Below are 19,949 nucleotides of genomic sequence, written 5' to 3' on the forward strand. Positions count from 1 at the left end.
ATTTTTTACATTGTCGATGGTATTTTATTGGGGCGATTCTGAAATAAAAAGTCGCCCCAAAGCATTGGGTTTTGAGAATTTTTAGGGGCGATTTGGGCTGTCATGGGGGCGAAATCGCCCGTCGCCCCCGTGTAATTCCGACCCTGCATTTAAACCATGTGATTTATTTTGCTGTTGACTTGATGTAATGTACTGTATGTAAAATCACCCAAATTATCCTTTTATTTCCTTTTCTGTTAAATTCCATGTAATGTTTTCAAACCACCAAATTTATCCTGCTATTTCCTCATCTGTTTTATGATTAAGAATATTAACCACTGTAACAGAACTTGCAATTATCCCATCGTGGCCCCCTTCCTGAAACAGTTGTAATTCAATGCAACTTTGAAAATCAAACACAACTACATTTTCAACCAATCAGAGGCAGGCATTTGAGTCTTGTACTTGATTCTTCAAGTAAGTCAAAACAATGTGGCTGTTATTTTATGTTTAACACCATGATTTTAACTTGCAATTTGTTTTTTTTTTATGTCTCTCTACCTTCCAGTGAAGTTATTCCAGGTGATATCTTCGTAGACTTCAGACTCTTTGCCATGAGGCATGCTGAACATGTAAGTTTAAATAATAATTTTTGAGGTTGCTATCTTGTAATTTTTTAGGTTTTTGATTTTACAATACTTCCTCCTTTGCCCTGCATATGTGCAGGATATTCCTGCAAAAGTTTTCTTTAACAAGTGGATTTTTAAACTAGATTTCTTTAATTGGGTGGTGGGGGGGGGGGCAAAAAAAATATATTTAGATGTTCATGTTGATAAGAAACTACCTCAATGTAGTTGTCATCATGTTTTAAGAAAAAACAAAAACGGAAAAAACAGTTATTAGACAAGCATATATAACGGGCACGATTTCTCCCCCCCCCCAAATAAAAATGTAGCAAGCTTTGACCCTACCCCTCTCTTTCTTTTATGTGGGGGGGGGGGGCACTAAGCCCCCCAGCCCCCTCGATACCTGTACAGCTCAGCAGCAACTTCAATGTTGTGTTTGTCAATGTTAAATGGTGTTTTTATTTCATTCTCCTATGCTATCATGTCTTGTCACAATGAATGATATTCAGTAAGAAGCTGACTTTTCTGCTTGAAGTGGTAAACAACAATAAAACGGGGGGGGGGGGGGGGCAAGAATATCATGATTCATTGAAATAAAATTGGTAATTTGAATGTTCATGTTAAATGACTGTTTTGTGTTCTGCAGCCTGATGATGTTGATAATATTGATGATTATGAAGCCGCTGGAGTAAGATCAGTTCACTTATATTCCCCTTGGCCCTTCTTTTCTTTTTTTAAAGCCTTTCTAAATCTTAGGTAAAGGAGTTGTGTTTTATACTTCTCGAATATGTTCAGAAAAAATCAAGTAAAAAAAAATGATTATAATTCTCACTAAATTTTTGTAAGACTGGAATGTTCAAACATTTTTTTTCAATTGTTCTATTGCCAATTTGTCCAATTACCAACTCATCTACTATCATTTGGTCTACCATTAGTTTGTTCACTATCCATGTGGTCTAACTTCCATTTCGTCCACTCACCATTTCGTCTAATAACCAGTTGATCCAATGGCCATTTAGTCCATGTACCATTTGGTCTAATTGGACTCAGTGTTAATCGGGCAAAATGAATGAAAATAAAATGGGTGTTAGACCAACTGGTTATGAGATGAAATGGTCATAGACAAAGTGATGATTGGACCAAATGGTCATTCAATCGTATGGTTGTTGGACTAATTGTTGATGGACGGAATGGCATTAGGCTGAATGAAGGTAGACCATGTTATGAGTGGACAAGTTGGCAATTTACCGTTAAAATAACCGAACCAAGTTCAAGTAAAAAAAAACAATAAAAAACCTTTACCAAAGTTTTAGACAGGCTTTAATCCCATTATTTTCATGCATTCATTCCAAGCAGGTCCATGGTTTATTCTCTTTACCTTCAAGGATTTCATTTTCTAACGGAAAAAAACCAGGCCTTGGTCTTTCTTTTCCTTGGTTTATGCTGCAAGTGGTCCTTTCTTTTAAGTCATTTTGTGCATCCGTCTCTATGCAACATCAGGGGATCTATCAAGAAGTCTGACAGACGGCAGAATTAGATCATTTATTGTTCTCATTGTGTTAATTTTACAGCACATTTTTAGATACCTCACAGTTGATAATCAAGTCTATGGTAAAATGTATATGCTGTCTTTGTCATTAATGTATTAATGTTCTGGTGGCGTTTAATTTGTAAGGACCATGTCTCATGAAAAGCTGACGAGTTCACTTAAAATTGTTAGATTCATTGATATCAACCCCAGAGTTCCTGTTCATTATTTTACACCTCTGCTTTGTATGTATTTTTTCTAAAGTTCAAGAGAAGATTTTGAATGTGACATTTTAGATTTTTTATACTATTGACTCTCAATACTTCCTCTTTCCACAATCACTTGAAATTCTGTTTCATGCAATATTCCACACAACATCATTGAACACCGGATATACACAGGGTTAGGCACTGTACCCATGTTTGTTCATCATGAAGCAGTGATTCAAGCAGCAATTTTGAAGTGATGCACCACCAGTGGCAAGAGTTGGATGTGTACACATCACAGGTGTGGATCCAGTTGGATTGGACACGTTAGCTTAGAGGGGCCAATTATTGTGCACCAGTAATGCCAGCCCTGAAATTAAATGGTATCTTCCCAGCTTGATCCAGGTGTTTTCAAGTTTGGCGTTGACCTGTTGGTGTTGGGCTTATCTTTACATTAGCACAGCAGAAAAGTAGAAATAAGGCTGGTCTTGGGAAAGGTTTTACTTGGTGTTGAGCTAGTATCAATTAGGAGATTTTAAACATTTTTTAAATATTTTTGTTAATAAACTTACAATGTACACTGTATTGTATGTATATCTGAATTGTGCTTACATTACAACACCAACAATAGCACAAGCACCAACACCAGACTTAAAGTTACCTCACAGTTTCTAATGGCATTGTTTTGTTAATTTCTCTTTCTTGATTGCATGGTTTCTCTCTATCTTTCTCTTGCTTTCTTTCTTTCTTTCTCTCCCTCTCACTTTCTCCCTTGCTCACTTTCTCTCTTGCTATCTCTCTCTTTCTCTCCCTCTCTTGCACTTTCTCCCTTGCTCACTTTCTTTTTCTCACTTTCTCTCTTGCTACCTCTCTTGCACTTTCTCCCTTGCTCACTTTCTCTCTTGCTATCTCTCTCTTTTTCTCCCTCTTTTGCGCTTTCTCCCTTGCTCACTTTTTCTCTTGCTATCTCTCTCTCCCCCTCTCCCTCTCTCTCCCTCTCTTTCTCTATCATCATCTGTATCAGGTGTTTGATCTTCTATGGAGACTTGTAAGTCATGATATCTGGTTTACCTGGGACAGGTTGGAGTACCTCACTACCAATGATGATAGGATTCTGTGTGAGGTTCCTTTTGAGGTAAGGATCCTATAGAGACCGCCATATTCAGACCTGCTAACCAGTACGTTTTTGGTATGTTTTTTGCAACCAAAATACTGCAGTACGTTTTTTCTCTAAAAAATATGTTTTTGTAAAAAAATTTTTTTTTTTTTTACAAAATCGTAATTTATTGAAAAAAAAAATATCTATATGTCTCTATGTCATAAAACTAACACAAATATTGATATTAGATCATTGTAATTTCAGTTAACTGGGGGTTTTTTTCAATCATTTTGTTAAAACCAGTTTGAGATATACACATGTTTATTAGAATGTTTTTTTTTTTCATCTGCAAGAGCAGTGCGCATTTTAGCTTCCCAAGCAGCTTGAGCGCCGCGATGAGCGAGTGCACCACGCATTTTATTATGAAATACACTTTTTTTTTCAAAATACACCTTTCTTTTATCACAGAATACAATTTTTCATTCCCAGTGGTTGGCAGGTCTGCATATTTGAAGTTACTTTGCTATGAAATGGCGCTATTAAAGATATTGTGTCATCTGGGGTTGACGGGTAGAGTTGTAAACAAATTTGGTGTTTCAACACTGTCATATTTGCAGTTGTAATTTCGCCCCAAGTTGGCTTTGTACATGAATTGTATCTTTGCACCATTTACATAGGGGGGGAGGGGCGAACTAATGGGACACAAAACTTCAGAGGCTGGATAAATTCACGCAAGAAAATTGACAAATTCTCCATGCAAAACTTCCTTCCATTGTTAGATTTAATGAGGTTTGAAATTTAATATCGTGTGGAAATTTTTAATAATAATAATTATTAGACTTATATCGTGCCAAATCCACTCTGTAGAGTGCTCAAGGCACTTTTTTGGAAATTATGAAAGAAATTAAAAAGAATTGAAGAGAAATGTTTTAAGGTATTGTTTGAAAGTTTCAGTTTTTTTAATTTGAATATCTGGAAATTTAAACTACAGTATTAGTGTCCGAAAGATCTAGTCCGATTAGATTTTCATTTATTTATTAATGCACACTCATGCCCTGGTTCTTGGGCGAAGCAGAATCATCCGATTGTATTTTAAAAAAAGAACCGTGATGCCCCACAACTACTTCAAATGCAATATGCCACTTTATCCCTGATTCAATAAATGTTATCACTTCTTTCATTTATCTTTAAACTTGTTTTGTATAATCCAGCTGATGTTTTTCTTGCTTCAATTTGATACAGTGGACGCCAAAACCTCCGCCTGAGAAGAAGAAGAAAAAGAAAGTCTCGTACCAAAAATCTTTCCTTTCTGGATTTGGCGGCTCTTCCTTGATCGCTGACACCCTACCAGACAGTCCGGTGAGATTTTGCAATCAGACTTACGATTGAAAGAGTCTTTCATTTCACTTTTTTTTTGCTTTGCAAGTGTCTTAGGCCATATTACAATGTAGTGATTCTAACATTGATATTAATTGCAATTACCATGGTTACAGCAAACCAGTAACAGTCAATCTTCTTTTTGGCTCTGACAAAAATAAGTTTGCTATGGATTTCAAATATGAAAGATCAAGTCTTATTGGTTTTTTGTCTGTATCTTGAACAAAATGTACATGTCACAGTGAACTTGATTGACCAGTGTCAATTAGAGATTGATCACAAACCTATGTCTTTCAGAGAACGTATTACTATTAATTGGTATTCAACCAAAAAAATCATTATTTTAAAGCCCAAGTCATCAGATTACAATTTAAAAGAAACATAATTTTAAAATGCAGATTGTGAAATCGCTTTTGCTTGTGTGTGCTTTGCACTTTGACTAAATTTGAATGTGCTTTTGTAATGTAATGTACAGTATGTTTCAAACTGTTCTTTAGAACCCTGCATTGCTATTTGGAGGAATATATTTTTATGCTAAAACATTTCCACATCTTTTTTTTTACAAAGAAAAGGAGTATGTTTCCATTTATTCTGCCCTTACATGTACTTTTTATCAATTTTTGAAATAATGATGAAAGTTTGAAATAATGTATTTCTTTGTTATTTTAGAGTATGCGACCCCAAGACGTAGTTCATTTTTTGTTTTCCTTAAGTGTCTGCAGCCATGCACATTTGCACACCGTGCCTGTATGTATTAGTTATCAGTTACGTCTGTAATGATTAATTTTTAAACTTGCTTTTGCTTGTACAAATTGTCAGTCATGTCTGTAATGATCCTTGTTTAAACTTGCTTTTTATTTTGCTTGCTGTGTTCCCTTCACACATGACTCGATCTCCACTGATCACCATCCTTTGCTGATTGATGTGAACAGAACCCTTTTGAAAGCCCTCCCGAATCCCTTGTATCCTCACCCGCACCCTCCACCCCGCCCCTGCCTACCCCGCCCCCTCCTCCCTACACCCCAAACTCTGCAGGATCGCTCAGATCACACGGGGTAAGTTGCACCTGCTTGCCGTTGCTTTCATTTTTGCACCAGGGCCCTGCCTTACAAAGAGATATGATTGATCCGATCATTATAGGTCCATGATCCGATTAACCTCAAGTATATGGAAATCCATCAACGTCATAATTGTTTCTCTAGGAAATTTGCACAATGTCCATTGAAAACAAAGAGAAGCACAGTGAATATTCAAGAAAACTATGAATGTATGAATATACATCATATTTAGATAATATTTTGAACAAAGATGTATTTTTGATGTTGACATTGCTGGCTTTCCATAGTTGTGGTTGATTGGGTCAACTCTAACTCTTTGTAAGACGGGGCCCAGTGATCAAGTCCTTTAAGCCCCCATCACACTTATTCCGAATCAAGCAGAATTGGCCTGAATGAAAGGACTATTGTTTGACCACCAGTTGGTCATTTAAATCTACTTCGAACACCGTTCGAAAATATCCCTCGAATGTTTTGAACATGACCAAAACCTTCGGGACGGCCAAAAGAAATGACAAAAATATTTCGAATGCACTCAGAATGCAGTCAGGATATTTAGAATGCCCCTAGAATGTCCAAGAACGTAGCACGAATTATCAATCTGACTCCATTGCGGTTCATTTTGACTAGTGTATGATGATACACCTGGTCAATTTACTGAATTTCAACTCCAGTTTGGTGAATTCATAATTTCCTCCCAAAAATTTCTAGATTTTTTGAATATTTTTTTCTTTCTAGCTTCTGCTTGATTCCTGCTGATTCCGAATAAGTGTGATGGGGGCTTTAGCATCATGTAAAGCATCAAAAAAATATTGTAAATCAAGAAAAAAGGTACAATTTCAAAAAAAAAAATATCAAGAATTTCTTCCTATTGTCAGTGGATGGCAGAATACCATCCCAGGGCCCCTTTGCATAAAAGTATAACTTTGCCATCCAACGATTATCTTTCATTAAATCCTTGATTCTGATTGGCTGTTGGGTCATGTTACCATGCTAGTTACCATTGGAAGGCAAAGTTACCAAAATAGAAACTTTTATGCAACGGGCCCAGATTTCCATTGTATAACGGCAAATTTAACAGTTACATGTATTTGAAAACAGGCCCTACAATGTTAATCATTTACTGTGAAAAGTCATGCATGAATTGTAAATTTTCAAAAGCTTATTGAAAAAAAAAACAAGCAAGACGTACGTAGACAGATTCATTCTACATCTGTATTGATTCTTTAAATGCACCAAAATGCAGAAAAACCAATTGCTTTCAAGAGCTACATGTTATGCCTGAATGTATGTAGTTCATAGTGCGCTCTTAAAAAGGCAACTAAATAACGATGCTTTATATACATGTATTGCTATAAACTGTATCATTACTACATGTACGTGTATCTCATTCTTCTTGGTTTATACACAAAGAAAATTTGCAAAGACAAAGTATAGACAGCGCTTGTCATTGTCAAATACATGTAGAAAGATTCTATATCACGGAAGTTGCATCAGAAGTCTAGCATAGCCTTATTTATGTCTTTTTCTCTTTATCTGTCGATTTGGTGACTGTAAGATGCCTTTCATTATTCATTAGCCCATATTCTGACGTCCAGTTTATCTTAGGCCATGGTCTAATTCCTTTTGGGGGGGGGGGAATAATGTAAAGCCAAAAATGTAAAAAAATTTCCCCATGCTTTAATTGTACATGTACATGTATATGACACTATTTTTAGTTACACCTGTATTATTTGAAGAAAATTTCTTGTAATGCATGTATCATTTGATTGAGAAATGAGCTGGTAAAGTGAACCCGTAGTATTAGAGAGTTGTGACACAACTGGCTATCCATAGTTAAACCACAACCTTAGACCTTACTTTTATCAAACCACAGACCACAGTCCAGAATATGGGTCATTGGGTAAAAGTCATACATCACATTTCATATTGCCTCTCATACATGTACATCATTGGGTTCATTCTCATGCAGCACGTTTTCCCCTTTATATCACAAACATTCACTCCCCCTGGTTGAACAGGAATCGGAGAGCCCGCCGCCTCCCGAGCCGAAACACGTCCGATTCCCCGGAGAGGATTTCTGCAAGAAGTTCAAGAAGAAATCCCAACACCGGCCCGACCCTGAGGAGTGTATCCTGGAGATGGTCACTACCATGCTGAATGTAAGCTCATACTCTGGGAGTTTTTGCACAATGATGCAGTACGCTTTCAAGAACATAGAAAATGTATTGTCATACATTTGTATATGCCCTTCATAACAAAAGCAACTAAGAAGTCATGGTTAACAAATTTTGAATCAAGGTATCAATTTTGTCCTGGACTGGACAACCGACACAGATGCAATTTTTTGTCAGCCCCGAAACTTAGGACAGAAGTGCTGTTCCATTTCATTAATATTTGACAAAGACCTGTAAGATGTTTATTGTCATATGACAGGCATTTTCAATGCATTTACTATGTTCTTGAATTTGTTATGCATTGCGGTTGTGAGAATTTCCTGCTTTTGACTTTATGTAAGCTCACTCTCCTTCGGTTCCATGACATTTGCTCCGGCGACAATTGCTCCGCTCTAAATTCCACACACTTATTGGGCCCGTTTCATAAAGGACTTGCAACTGTTTTAACTTTGCCATAATGGCAACTTCCTTGGTAACAGGACTCGGCAGCCAATCATACATGTAATCAAGGTTTCCATGGCAGTTGCCGCAATGGCAAAGTTACAACAGTTGCAAATCCTTTATGAAATGGGCCCCTGGAATGACCAGTTTCAATCATGAGTTAACGCTATGCCCTATCCTAAAGCTAACTCTAATCCTAACATAAAACCCTATTTCAACCCTTACCCTACATCTTAGACAAAATTAAGCCTGGAGCCTATGTCGTGTCACCTCTTCTTCAACTCCATTGTACAGTATACTCTGCATGAGGCGACTTGTCAAAAGTCTGTGCTAGGTGTTTCAGCAGGAATCCCCCTGTACGGGCACTATGTGTCTAGTGGTCTGACGCGGCCAGGTCTTGAAATAGCGACCTCCTGGTTGTGAGGTAGACGGTCAGGATTTCAAGCCCTGGCCCCATGAGACCATAAGACATTAACAATGGGAATCCTGCTACCTGTTTGGGGTTCAACGATTAAGGGATAGAGCAACGTCAGTCTAGCACTGCTCAGCTAGCTTGTGGTTTAATGAAAAGCTGCTTGCGGGATTCTTGAAAGGCAATACTCCGATTTTCGACAAGGTGCCTAAGCTGACCTTTCACAAGTCAAATAATTGCCTTGCTTGAAAATATTTTCGTACCAGAATGTGCTAAACATTCATGAGTTAATAACATCTTCTAAGAAAAAGATCTTAGGAAGGGGATCAAAGATAAAGAAGTTGAATAGAAGGCAGGATAAAGAGATATAGAGAGGAAGGTTGATCCTGGCCGAACCATGTGACAGTTGCTGGTTAAAGACAAGATTTTTCTGTTATTGTTTATACTCTTTTAACCTATTATAGAGTACAAGAACGGGTATAATATTAAATGTAGAGGGCCTGGATAATCTGGCTGTGACTTCTCTAGCCAATCAGAGATAAGTACCATACAAGGTAGCGTGCATACGGCACCTTAACAGAGTATATAAGGCCTGCTTTTACAAACTTTGCTCATTCTCCTGAAGATGACAAGAACACACTTGTCGAAACGTCGAGTTTGGGTGGTCCTTCAGGACCAACAATTGCCCAAGAAAGATACATGGTGTACCGTGAAACCTACACTAATCTGGTTGATAGCTGAGTATTGGGGGCGTTGTGGTCTAATGGTTGCGTCTCTTGTCTTTCAATATGAGGGACGTGTGTTTGAATCTGAGCCAGGGTGTGTTTTCCTTCAGCAATGAATTAATACCCACACTGTGCTGCACTCAACCCAGGTGAGGTGAATGGGTACCTGGGAGGATCAATTCCTTAAATGCACCAAGCACCTTTAGCAGCTGGAGCTTAAGCTGGGGTAATGTAAAGTGGGCCATTCACCTGGTATAGAGTAAAAGAGAAAGCCGAAAGTAGAGGTCCTGGATTATCTATTGGATAGCTGAGTTCTGCTCGCCCTGTTATTGATATTGTTATTATCATAATTATTATCATCATCATCATTATCATCATTATCATCAACATCATTATCATCATTTTCATCATCATCATTATCATCATTATCATCATCATCATTATCATCTCATCATTATCATCTCATCATCATTATCATCATCATCATCATTATCATCATTATCATCATTATCGTCATCATCATCATTATCATCATTATCGTCATCATCATTATCATCATCATTATCATCATCATCATTATCATCATCATCATTATCATCATCATCATTATCATCATCATCATCATCATTATCATCATTATCGTCATCATCATCATTATCATCATTATCGTCATCATCATTATCATCATCATTATCATCATCATCATTATCATCATCATCATTATCATCATCATCATTATCATCATCATCATTATCATCTCATCATTATCATCCTCATCATTATCATCATCATCATCATCAGTATCATCATCATCATAATCATCATTATCATCATCATTATCATCCTCATCATTATCATCCTCATCATTATCATCATCATTATCATCTTCATCATTATCATCATCATCATTATCATCATTATCATTATTATCATCATCATCATCATTATCATCATTATTATCATCATCATCTTCATCATTATCATCATCATCATTATCATCATTATCATCATTATCATTATTATCATCATCATCATTATCATCATTATCATCATCATTATCATCATCATTATCATCCTCATCATTATCATCCTCATCATTATCATCATCATTATCATCTTCATCATTATCATCATCATCATTATCATCATCATCATCATCATTATCATCATTATCATTATTATCATCATTATCATCATTATCATCATTATCATTATCATCATTATTATCATCATCATCATTATCATCATTATCATCATCATTATCATTATCATCATTATCATCATTATCATTATTATCATCATCATCATCATCATCATCATTATCATCATTATCATCATTATCATCATCATCATCATTATCATCATTATTATCATCATCATCATTATCATCATTATCATCATCATTATCATCATCATCATCATCATCATCATCATTATCATCATTATAATCATCATTATTATCATCATCATCATTATCATCATCATTATCATCATCATCATTATCATTATCATCATTTTCATCATCATTATCATCATCATTATTATTATTTTTTATTGTGAATTATTTGTTTCACCTCATAACAGAGTACAAGGGAGGGCCGAAAGCTGAACGTAGAGGGCCTTGATGATCTGGTTGATAGTCGAGTCCTGTGTGAGTTGGTCAACTCCTTCATCCCAGGTACGTTCACCACCGAGGTTCTTCTCAACGATCGCTGGACCATCAACCTTGCCCTCAAGACCTTTGAGAAGATGATACGCATCAATACTCCGATAGATTCCTCAGATCTTTTAGAGGTAAGATAGTGATGATGGGGAATATGGAAAAGCTGCTGTTAGAAGCTGAGTGGGATTCCTACTGAAAAATGCAGTGCCTTTATAGGTGATGGAAGTCGATGACACTGTAACGTTGTATTCAAGATAAATGCCAGTTGTGGTAACAATCTCAAAATAAGTTCGAACAGAATCCAATGAAATTACCATCAAAGTGCTTATATAAATAAAAAAATATATGCCAAATACATGTAGCTCTGAAGAAAATGCGTACTTGCTGAGAAATTAGCAAATTAAGCACGGAATTCCATCAAATGTCGGGTAGTTTTCGAAGCAATACACTGTCCCACATATGCTTTTCACTGTTAAGTGAACATCAGAATTATCGGTTTTGAGCTAAAATTTCATGATTTTACAAAGATAAGTTTACATTAATGTACTAGATCTATATGTATGATAATATTTTGACAATTAACCTTCATTTAAAAGACTTTCTCATGAAATAATTGTTTGCTGCAACTACTGTGTTTACCTTTAAGCAGACCAATATTTGAAGGGTCGAATCATTGTTAACACACTAGCACGCTTCTCCACACCTTTAATCATTGTCATCATTATCGTCTTCATCATCATGGTCATCATCATGAATATGGCTGTCATTACCATCATTATTTTCATCATCATCAACAACATGATTGTAGCCACCATCATCATCCTCATCGTCACTACCCCCGGGGGGCCAGTCAAATGTATTGCTGTACACATGCGCGGCCAAACTATTTCCAAACATCCCCTAAACCAGTTTTTCACTGTGTGCAAAATAACCCCCTAAACAAGTTTTCGCAGGCTTTATTTACACTTTTTGGCCCCTAAACAAATTGTCACCAGAATATGACCCCGGGGAAATAAGCTTGGGGAAAAAACATAATTACCCTAAACACGATTGGCTAGTCTTTAAAAAAAAGCTTTGGAAAAAAAACATACCCTTAATGCGTTTGACCCTGCGATTGACCATTGACCAGTCTTTCAAAACTACCCCTTTTTTTTCTTAAATCTGTGTTTTTGATACCCTTAACGAGTGCACGCGCGGCCCGTGTCCAAAACTGAAAAAACACCCCTTTAAAGGTCACACGTGCGTACAGCAATATATTTGACTGCCCCCCCCCCCCCCCCCCCCCCCCCCCCCGGTCACTACCCCACCATCACCATCATCGTTATTCATATGGATCTGAATCGGGTTATTAAGTGTCTTTTTTCTCGATATCTTTTGCAGGCTGATCCCATGGCTGTGTGCTGTGCTATGTGTGTTTACTTCATGTGTGGATTCAAGATCAGACAGGCCAAAGCCGTCATTAACAGACTGGTAAGAACGCATTCCCTTATCAAAGCCTCTCCCAAGGTTTGGTCAATCCTCCAAAATGCATCGGCCACTGTTCCAGTTCACATGTATCTCTTAAAACTTTTACGATGTGGATGATATGAATAATAATTATTATAAAACATGTTTAATTGGATGGTGTTGATCACTTATCACTTAATCACTTAGTCATTTGTATTGTTGTTATTTCTTTTGATAGATTGAGTTGGAGCATCAAACAAGGGCAGCACAACACGATCTTGACAATCTTCCGGAGGTTCTTGAAGACGTTGAGCTGATCAAGAAACGCAAGATGCTGAAGGAAACTCTAGAAGATTGCAACCAAGGTGAGCATTGGGGGCACAAAGGTTTTAACCATGTGATATATCACATGATTCTAGGTCCATGACACATTTAAATCATGTGATACATCACATGACTCTGTTCACGACACATTTGAACCGCGTGATATACAGTGCGTCCCACAAAAAAATGAAACCGAAAATTATCAATGATTCATCATAATCGCAAAGAGAATAGACAAATAACCTATCATTGTAAAGCTTGGAGTCTCCTCTTTCATCTGGTATAACCTATGAGAGTCCATATACTCGCACGAGGGAGTAAAAACGATTTGAAGAAAGGTTACTAATATGTCACCTGGCGACTGGTTTCTGAGTTTCAAAAAGACTCGCATGTTTAAAAAGTTCTATATCTGCTTTTAGTTTGATACCTCAATCACAGGAAATGGTCAAGAAATAGTTCTGCTGCTTTGAAATGATGCTTGCATTTCCATTATTACTTTGATACTATTAACTCTATTTTTTTTAATGAACAGAGAGAGTGTTAATAGAGAGTAAGTTTGACGTTGGAGCGTGCAGGCAATGGTGGAAACACATAGAGACTATTCAAACAGAGGTAAGATTATGTAATCATTTAATTACTATTTCAGTTTTTTCTATCCTTTTCCTCTACACCTTATTCTTCAATCCAATTTCCTTTCACCTTGTCTTGTACACCTATCTCGATATTTCTCATAGTTATGATAATGGACATTAAAATGTAAATTTTAGGATAATGATTCCGATGATGATTATATACCACATACTAGATTGAGGGGGAGGGGGGTTATAGCAGCACTCAGACATCTATTCATCATGCTCATGAATTGGAATTATGAATTTAAAGAGTATTAAGTTATTCCAGAAATTTATTATTAATATACATGTATATTGATAATGTATAGATTTTTGTTGCTGTATGCTGTATTTTTGAAAATCTCTGTGGGTGCTTGAAAGCTACTGGAAACTTTGTATGCTTGCTTTCATACCAATAGGTTATTCTTGAATCTTGAATTAAGATTCGAAAGAGTTTGGATATGGACACAATCAAGTCAAATTACTGCATTATTATTTTTTTCTTTTCTTTTATTATTTATATTGCAATGAATCAATGATATTGAAATGATAATTGCTGATGGGTCCATGTTACATTTGTTTCCCCAAATTAACTCTTGCTAGGTTCAGTTGAATACTTTTAATTCATATGTTTCTTTTTATATTCTTATACTGACCTGGATGGAGGTAAAGGGGTGTGGGAAGGAAGACCTGTGGGTCATGGTAATTTAGTTAACCTTTCCCAAACCCAGGCAGCCCCTTCATCTCTATTCCAGGTCCTTTGTATTATGTCACGTATAATTGTTTATGTAATTTGTATTGTACTGTAATTTATGTATTTTGAAATGCCGAATAAATAGTAATAATAATAATAATCCTTTTTTTTGGGGGGGGTGGAGGGTACAAGTAAAACAAGCTTCCCCACCACTAAGCTCCACTGAATCTCGAGGATAACTGTCCATGATACTAAAGGGGAAGTCCACCCTGATGGTAATTTGGTTTTAATGAAAGCAGAAAAGAATATTGAAAAATATTCCTGAATGTTTGATAGATATTTGTGAAACAATAACATTAATGAATTTAAAAAAAAATTTAATTATCTCTTGCAGACTCGGGAAGCTATCTCCAAGAAGATGACGGACCGATTCGATCAAATGACCGTCCCGAGAGCGGTCAGTATGAATGACCTCTGCATCTCGCTGGCCATCAATCTGACCCTCACTCAGGGGTCGGGCTTCTACCTCTGCAAGGCCAGAGAGACGGTCACCACTGACCGCCGCATCGTTCTCAAGGACGCTGAGACCGGCGACTTCATAGATGACTTCACCCATGGCAAGGGGCCAAGTAAAAGTAAGATTTTATCCAGCTTTTTGTTAAGCATAATATTGGTAATGAGTAGGTACTGTATGTTCAGGGGGCCATTTCATACAGAGTTACAACTGTTGTAACTTTGCCATTATTGTAACTACATGTACCATGGTAACCTTGAATGTGATTTCCTATGTATTTCTTTGTTTTTCAACTTTTTGTTATTCATTGTTTTTTCAATGGAAATTGTCGGGGACTTAATTTTGACCATAAAACAAGACAAAATGAATTGATTTTAATCAGTTAAAGGAAAAATAATGATACATTTGAGAATTTTGCCTTGGATTTGTACACAAATTCGCGTTTTTGAGCAATTTTGGGTCTGCATGCACTTACGAAATGTTGCGTTATTTCAGAACTGAATACCTGGGGGTCGCAATTTTGGTCTCAACCATTGCGCGAGACTTGAAAGTAAAAAGACAGCGAGCGACGCGGTCAAGAAATTTTGCGTGGTGGATTTATCGTGAAAAAGTCGAGGGGGGCCGAATCATCCCCTCACCCCGTCTTATTTTCAGCCTGGAGTACCCCTTTAATGTGATAATTCATGATATGCAACATTTATATATCTCTGAATACATATGTTTCTAAGCTTTGCATGTTATCATCCCAGCTCTAGTACAGCTGTAAATAAGGTGCTTTAAAGCATTTTGAGGAATAAATTTTCTGACCCATTTTTTGTTTTATTTTGTTTTTACATTCAGTCAATATTCGCAGGATTTTAGGAGTATCCCTTTACGAACCGTTCGACCTAGTTCCTTCAAACTACCCCCAATATGAGGTAAGATAATCGGTTGGTCTACTTTCCTTTTAGACTTGTCTTACATGGTCTAATCCTTTACCATCAAGGAGTGTTTATAAGAGAGTTTAAGTAGTCTGCCTAATCTTTACCAATGCAACGATGCATTATACATTGTATACCGCTCACAAAGGGGAATTTAAGAGGGTAAATTGCCAATTCGTCTACTGCCACCTCGTCCACTCATCATATAGTCTACCTTCATTTAGTCTAATGTCTTTCTGTCCATCAACATTTCATCTAACAACTATTTGGCCCAATAACCATTTGGTCTAATCATCACTTCGTCCAATCACCAGTTCGTCTATGACCATTTCGTCTCATAACCAGTTGTTCTAATAATCATTTTAATTTTTGTTCATTTCGCCCAATTAAAACCAAGTCCTATTAGACCAAATGGTATATGGACCAAATGGCTATCGGACCAACTGGTTATTAAACAAAAATTTGGTGAGTGGACGAAATGGCAATTAGACCATGTGGATAGTGGACGAACTGGTGGTAGACCAAATTATAGTCAACAAGTTGGTAATCGGATGAATTTGCGTTAGACCAATTGAAAATAAACCTTTAAGAGTGACTTCAAGTTGGATATTTTTGCCTAACTTTTAGTGAGACTTTACCCATTTTCTCTCATATATTTGGATCTAACATGTCTTGCAATTAGAGGCAAAAGCAAAATTTTAGATGACAAAGTTCACAAAGTAACTAAGGTAATTGAAAGTTATAGTTAGAGTTTTGGAAATTGGACCAATAGGGTATTAGACTAATGGTTGGACCAAAATGTAATTAGACCATCTGCTAGAAGACAGATTGAATGCAAATTATACAAACATGTACAGTATAATTTATAAATAATACATGTACATGTACCTCTAAAGCTTTGAAGCACATTTTTTACTTTCAAGTCTCGCGCAAATTTTGAGACCAAATTTGTGATGCCCGGGTACGCGGTTACGACATTACGCAACATTATGTAAGTGCATGTCAGACCCAAAATTGCTCATAAACGTGATTTCATGTACAAATCCAATGCAAATTGTGTATTTGGCCAAAATTCATAAATGTATCATTATTTCTACTTTTAATGATTAAACTTCATTAATTTTGCCTTGTTTATGATTAGAATTAAGTCTGGAACGATTTCCATCGAAAAAACAATAAAAAACAAAAAGTAAAAAAACAAAGAAATACATAAGAAATTAAAAAAACAATAAAATACATAAGAAATCGGTCTTGGTACCAGAATTTTTTTCATTCACAATTGTTAGGAATGCTATAAAGAATATTTTCACCAAAAAATAGCATTCTAGGAGCTTTATTTAGTGAATCAGAGCAAAAAGTATGATTTCATGAATAAATTAGCATAATTAATTCATATAGAATAAAAATATATGAATTCAGTGAAATTTACCAATGCAACTGCGTAGATTACGTCATTCTCTACCATCATGCAAATTTTTGTTGTGATCGCGCAATCCACGGCTGAGATCTTAAGGGGGGGCCATAATGGCCCCCCCCCCCGGGAATGACAAGGAACAAAAAATACCCCGGGAGATTGAGGGTTAATTATAAAAGTCACTAATTAGAAAATCAGCTTTGATTTCTAGTACATGTACAAATATATGTAAATGAATGATATATCTACAAATGGCTGAACAGTTTAGTGCCATCATATTTAGTTCATTCTTTAAATGTTAACCATAATTCTCCCGGGGGGGGGGGCCATAATGGCCCCCCCCTCGACAATTTTCGCGATATATCCGCTGCGCAAATTTTTTTGACCTTGCCGCTCACTGACTTTTTACTTTCAAGTCTCGCGCAAATTTTGAGACCAAATTTGTGACGCCCGGATACGCGGTTACGACATTACGCAACATTATGTAAGTGCATGTCAGACCCAAAATTGCTCATAAACGTGATTTCATGTACAAATCCAATGCAAATTGTGTACAGTACATGTATTTAGCCAAAATTCATAAATGTATCATTATTTCTACTTTTACTGATTGAATTTAATTAATTTTGCCTTGCTTATGATCAGAATTAAGTCTGGAACGATTTCCATTGAAAAAACAATAAAAAACAAAAAGTAAAAAAAACAGGGAAATACATAAGAAATTCATAAAACAATAAAATACATAAGAAATTGATTATGAAACCGAAGTTTTTTTTAATTGCGATTGTTAAGAATGCTACAAAGAATATTTTAACCAAAAATTAGCATTCTAGGAGCTTTATTTAGTGAATTAGAGCAAAAAGTATGATTTATGCATAAATTAGTATAATTAATTCATATAAAATAAAATCTCATTATTTTGGAAAATTTTTCCATACAGCCTTGTAGATTACATCGCACACAACCAGCATGCAAATTTTTGCGTCGCTCGAGCGATCAGCGGCTGAGATCTTAAGGGGGGGCCATAATGGCCCCCCCCCCCCCCCCCCGGAATGACAAGAATCAAAATACCCCGGGTGATTGAGGGTTAAAAGTCTGATTTGCCTGCAGAAAGTTTTGAACATGCTCAAAACTTTGTGGCAGGTAAGTTGCGAGTGATTTCCCACAACTTACCCAGAAAGGTTAATACGAATAATGTAACAATACCTTTGTAGATGATGTCATTTTTAACCAACAGCTGCTGTTTTTGTTTATCTTTTCTAGATCTATGTTGAAAGTCCATCAAAGAATAAACTACTCAAAGCAGGGAGCATGTAAGTTAACTCTTTGACTATAAAATTCTGTATTTCATATAGGCTCTGTACAAGGAAGGAATGGAAAGGGTTATAGGAAAAGAAAAAAAAAAGGGAGAAAAAGAAATAACAATGAAATTTTTCCGATCATGTTAAGTGTATATGCAATAATAGAATATTAAGTTGCGTAGAAGAGGAAAGAAGATGGACTGAATTCAAGGCTGTATAAACCATATAACATGGGTGGATCCAGGATTTTCCAAAAGGGGGGGACATTTTTCGGAGGAAAAATTTGACAAGTCCCCCCCCCCCAAAAAAAAGGATTTTAACCAAATATGAAGGATATTTCGTACCCCAAAAAAAATTTACAAGCAAAAAAAAAAAGGTCTTCATTTTCAAAAGAGGGGGGACACCTCTGTTGTAATGGCATTTTTACATTACAAATTTTAATTTTGCTTCTCAAAAGGTGGGGCACGGGCCGGCTGTGCACCAACCCCCACCCCCCCCCCCCCCCCCCCCCGGGATCCGCCAGTGATATAACATATCATTCTTGTCTTCCCTTTGATTTAGATTTCTGTACCAAGTGTTTCCCGGGAACTACACGCAATGGGAGAATCTCTTCTTCAAAGCGTGTAAAGTAGGAGAGTATGATACTGTCTACAAACTTATCGTCTTCTTCCAAGAGAAGCGACCAAGTTTCATCAACGCTCGTGAGAAAAAGACCGGCAATATGGGCCTCCACATGGCCGCAAGGAATGGTCATTATGTAAGTTTATGTAGTTGTTGAAAATGTTTTTCCTTAAATCTATTCTTCTATGATGGCATAGTGAAGACTCTTGTCTTTCAATCTTATGGACATGAGTTCGACTCCCAGCCATATCGTATTAACATTCAACAAGAAATTTACCCACATTTTGCTGCACTCAACCCAGGTGAGGTAAATTGGTACTGGCAGGAAGTAATTCCTCGAAAAGCTGTGAGCACCTGAATGGGTAGACTAGCTTAGCTGGGGTAATATAGGAGCGCCTTGAGCACCTAACAAGGTGGATACGTGCGCTATATTATTCCTATATTATTTATTTTTGTATAATGACAAGAATAATTTTCAAAAATGAAAAGTATTTAATAGATAATTTTTCAATAAACAATTTATTTCACTCGTTTGCTATTAATATTTGATTGTGTCCATTTCAATATTAGTTAAAAAGGGTATAAGGTAATTGGATAGTCTTTATTGCAGCATGAATTTAAGTGTATTTTTCCTTAACAAACAATTTTATTGTAAAAGGGGCACTCTCTTGGGCATCTTTCTTGTTGGAACCACTTTCAGTAAAAATGCACCGCCATTTTGGTAAATGTTGGGTTCCCTCCCGTATGTTTAAGTACACAGATACTGCAGGGCTGCTAATGGGATGACTAGTTGAGAGTAAGACTCCCATAGGCCAA

General features: G+C 36.5%; 1 protein-coding gene across 7 annotated transcripts in view; it reads left to right on the top strand.

Annotated features, from left to right (window-relative positions):
- LOC129267777 (uncharacterized) overlaps positions 1 to 19,949 on the top strand; it is a 59,808-nt gene that overhangs the window by 2,750 nt on the left and 37,109 nt on the right. For 2 of the 7 annotated variants that reach the window (XM_064104628.1, XM_064104630.1), the window contains exons 3-16: positions 548 to 611; positions 1,252 to 1,293; positions 3,364 to 3,474; positions 4,681 to 4,797; positions 5,748 to 5,870; positions 7,892 to 8,032; positions 11,210 to 11,419; positions 12,669 to 12,758; positions 12,973 to 13,099; positions 13,591 to 13,670; positions 14,758 to 14,998; positions 15,718 to 15,794; positions 18,475 to 18,524; positions 19,074 to 19,269. In XM_064104628.1, coding sequence (XP_063960698.1) covers positions 548 to 611; positions 1,252 to 1,293; positions 3,364 to 3,474; positions 4,681 to 4,797; positions 5,748 to 5,870; positions 7,892 to 8,032; positions 11,210 to 11,419; positions 12,669 to 12,758; positions 12,973 to 13,099; positions 13,591 to 13,670; positions 14,758 to 14,998; positions 15,718 to 15,794; positions 18,475 to 18,524; positions 19,074 to 19,269 — 1,669 coding nt within the window. The remainder of the gene's footprint in view (positions 1 to 547; positions 612 to 1,251; positions 1,294 to 3,363; positions 3,475 to 4,680; positions 4,798 to 5,747; positions 5,871 to 7,891; positions 8,033 to 11,209; positions 11,420 to 12,668; positions 12,759 to 12,972; positions 13,100 to 13,590; positions 13,671 to 14,757; positions 14,999 to 15,717; positions 15,795 to 18,474; positions 18,525 to 19,073; positions 19,270 to 19,949) is intronic. The other 5 variants (XM_064104629.1, XM_064104632.1, XM_064104633.1 and 2 more) reach the window with 3 other exon arrangements.

This window comes from Lytechinus pictus, chromosome 9 (assembly GCF_037042905.1).
Source record: "Lytechinus pictus isolate F3 Inbred chromosome 9, Lp3.0, whole genome shotgun sequence".
Lineage (NCBI taxonomy): Eukaryota > Metazoa > Echinodermata > Echinoidea > Temnopleuroida > Toxopneustidae > Lytechinus > Lytechinus pictus.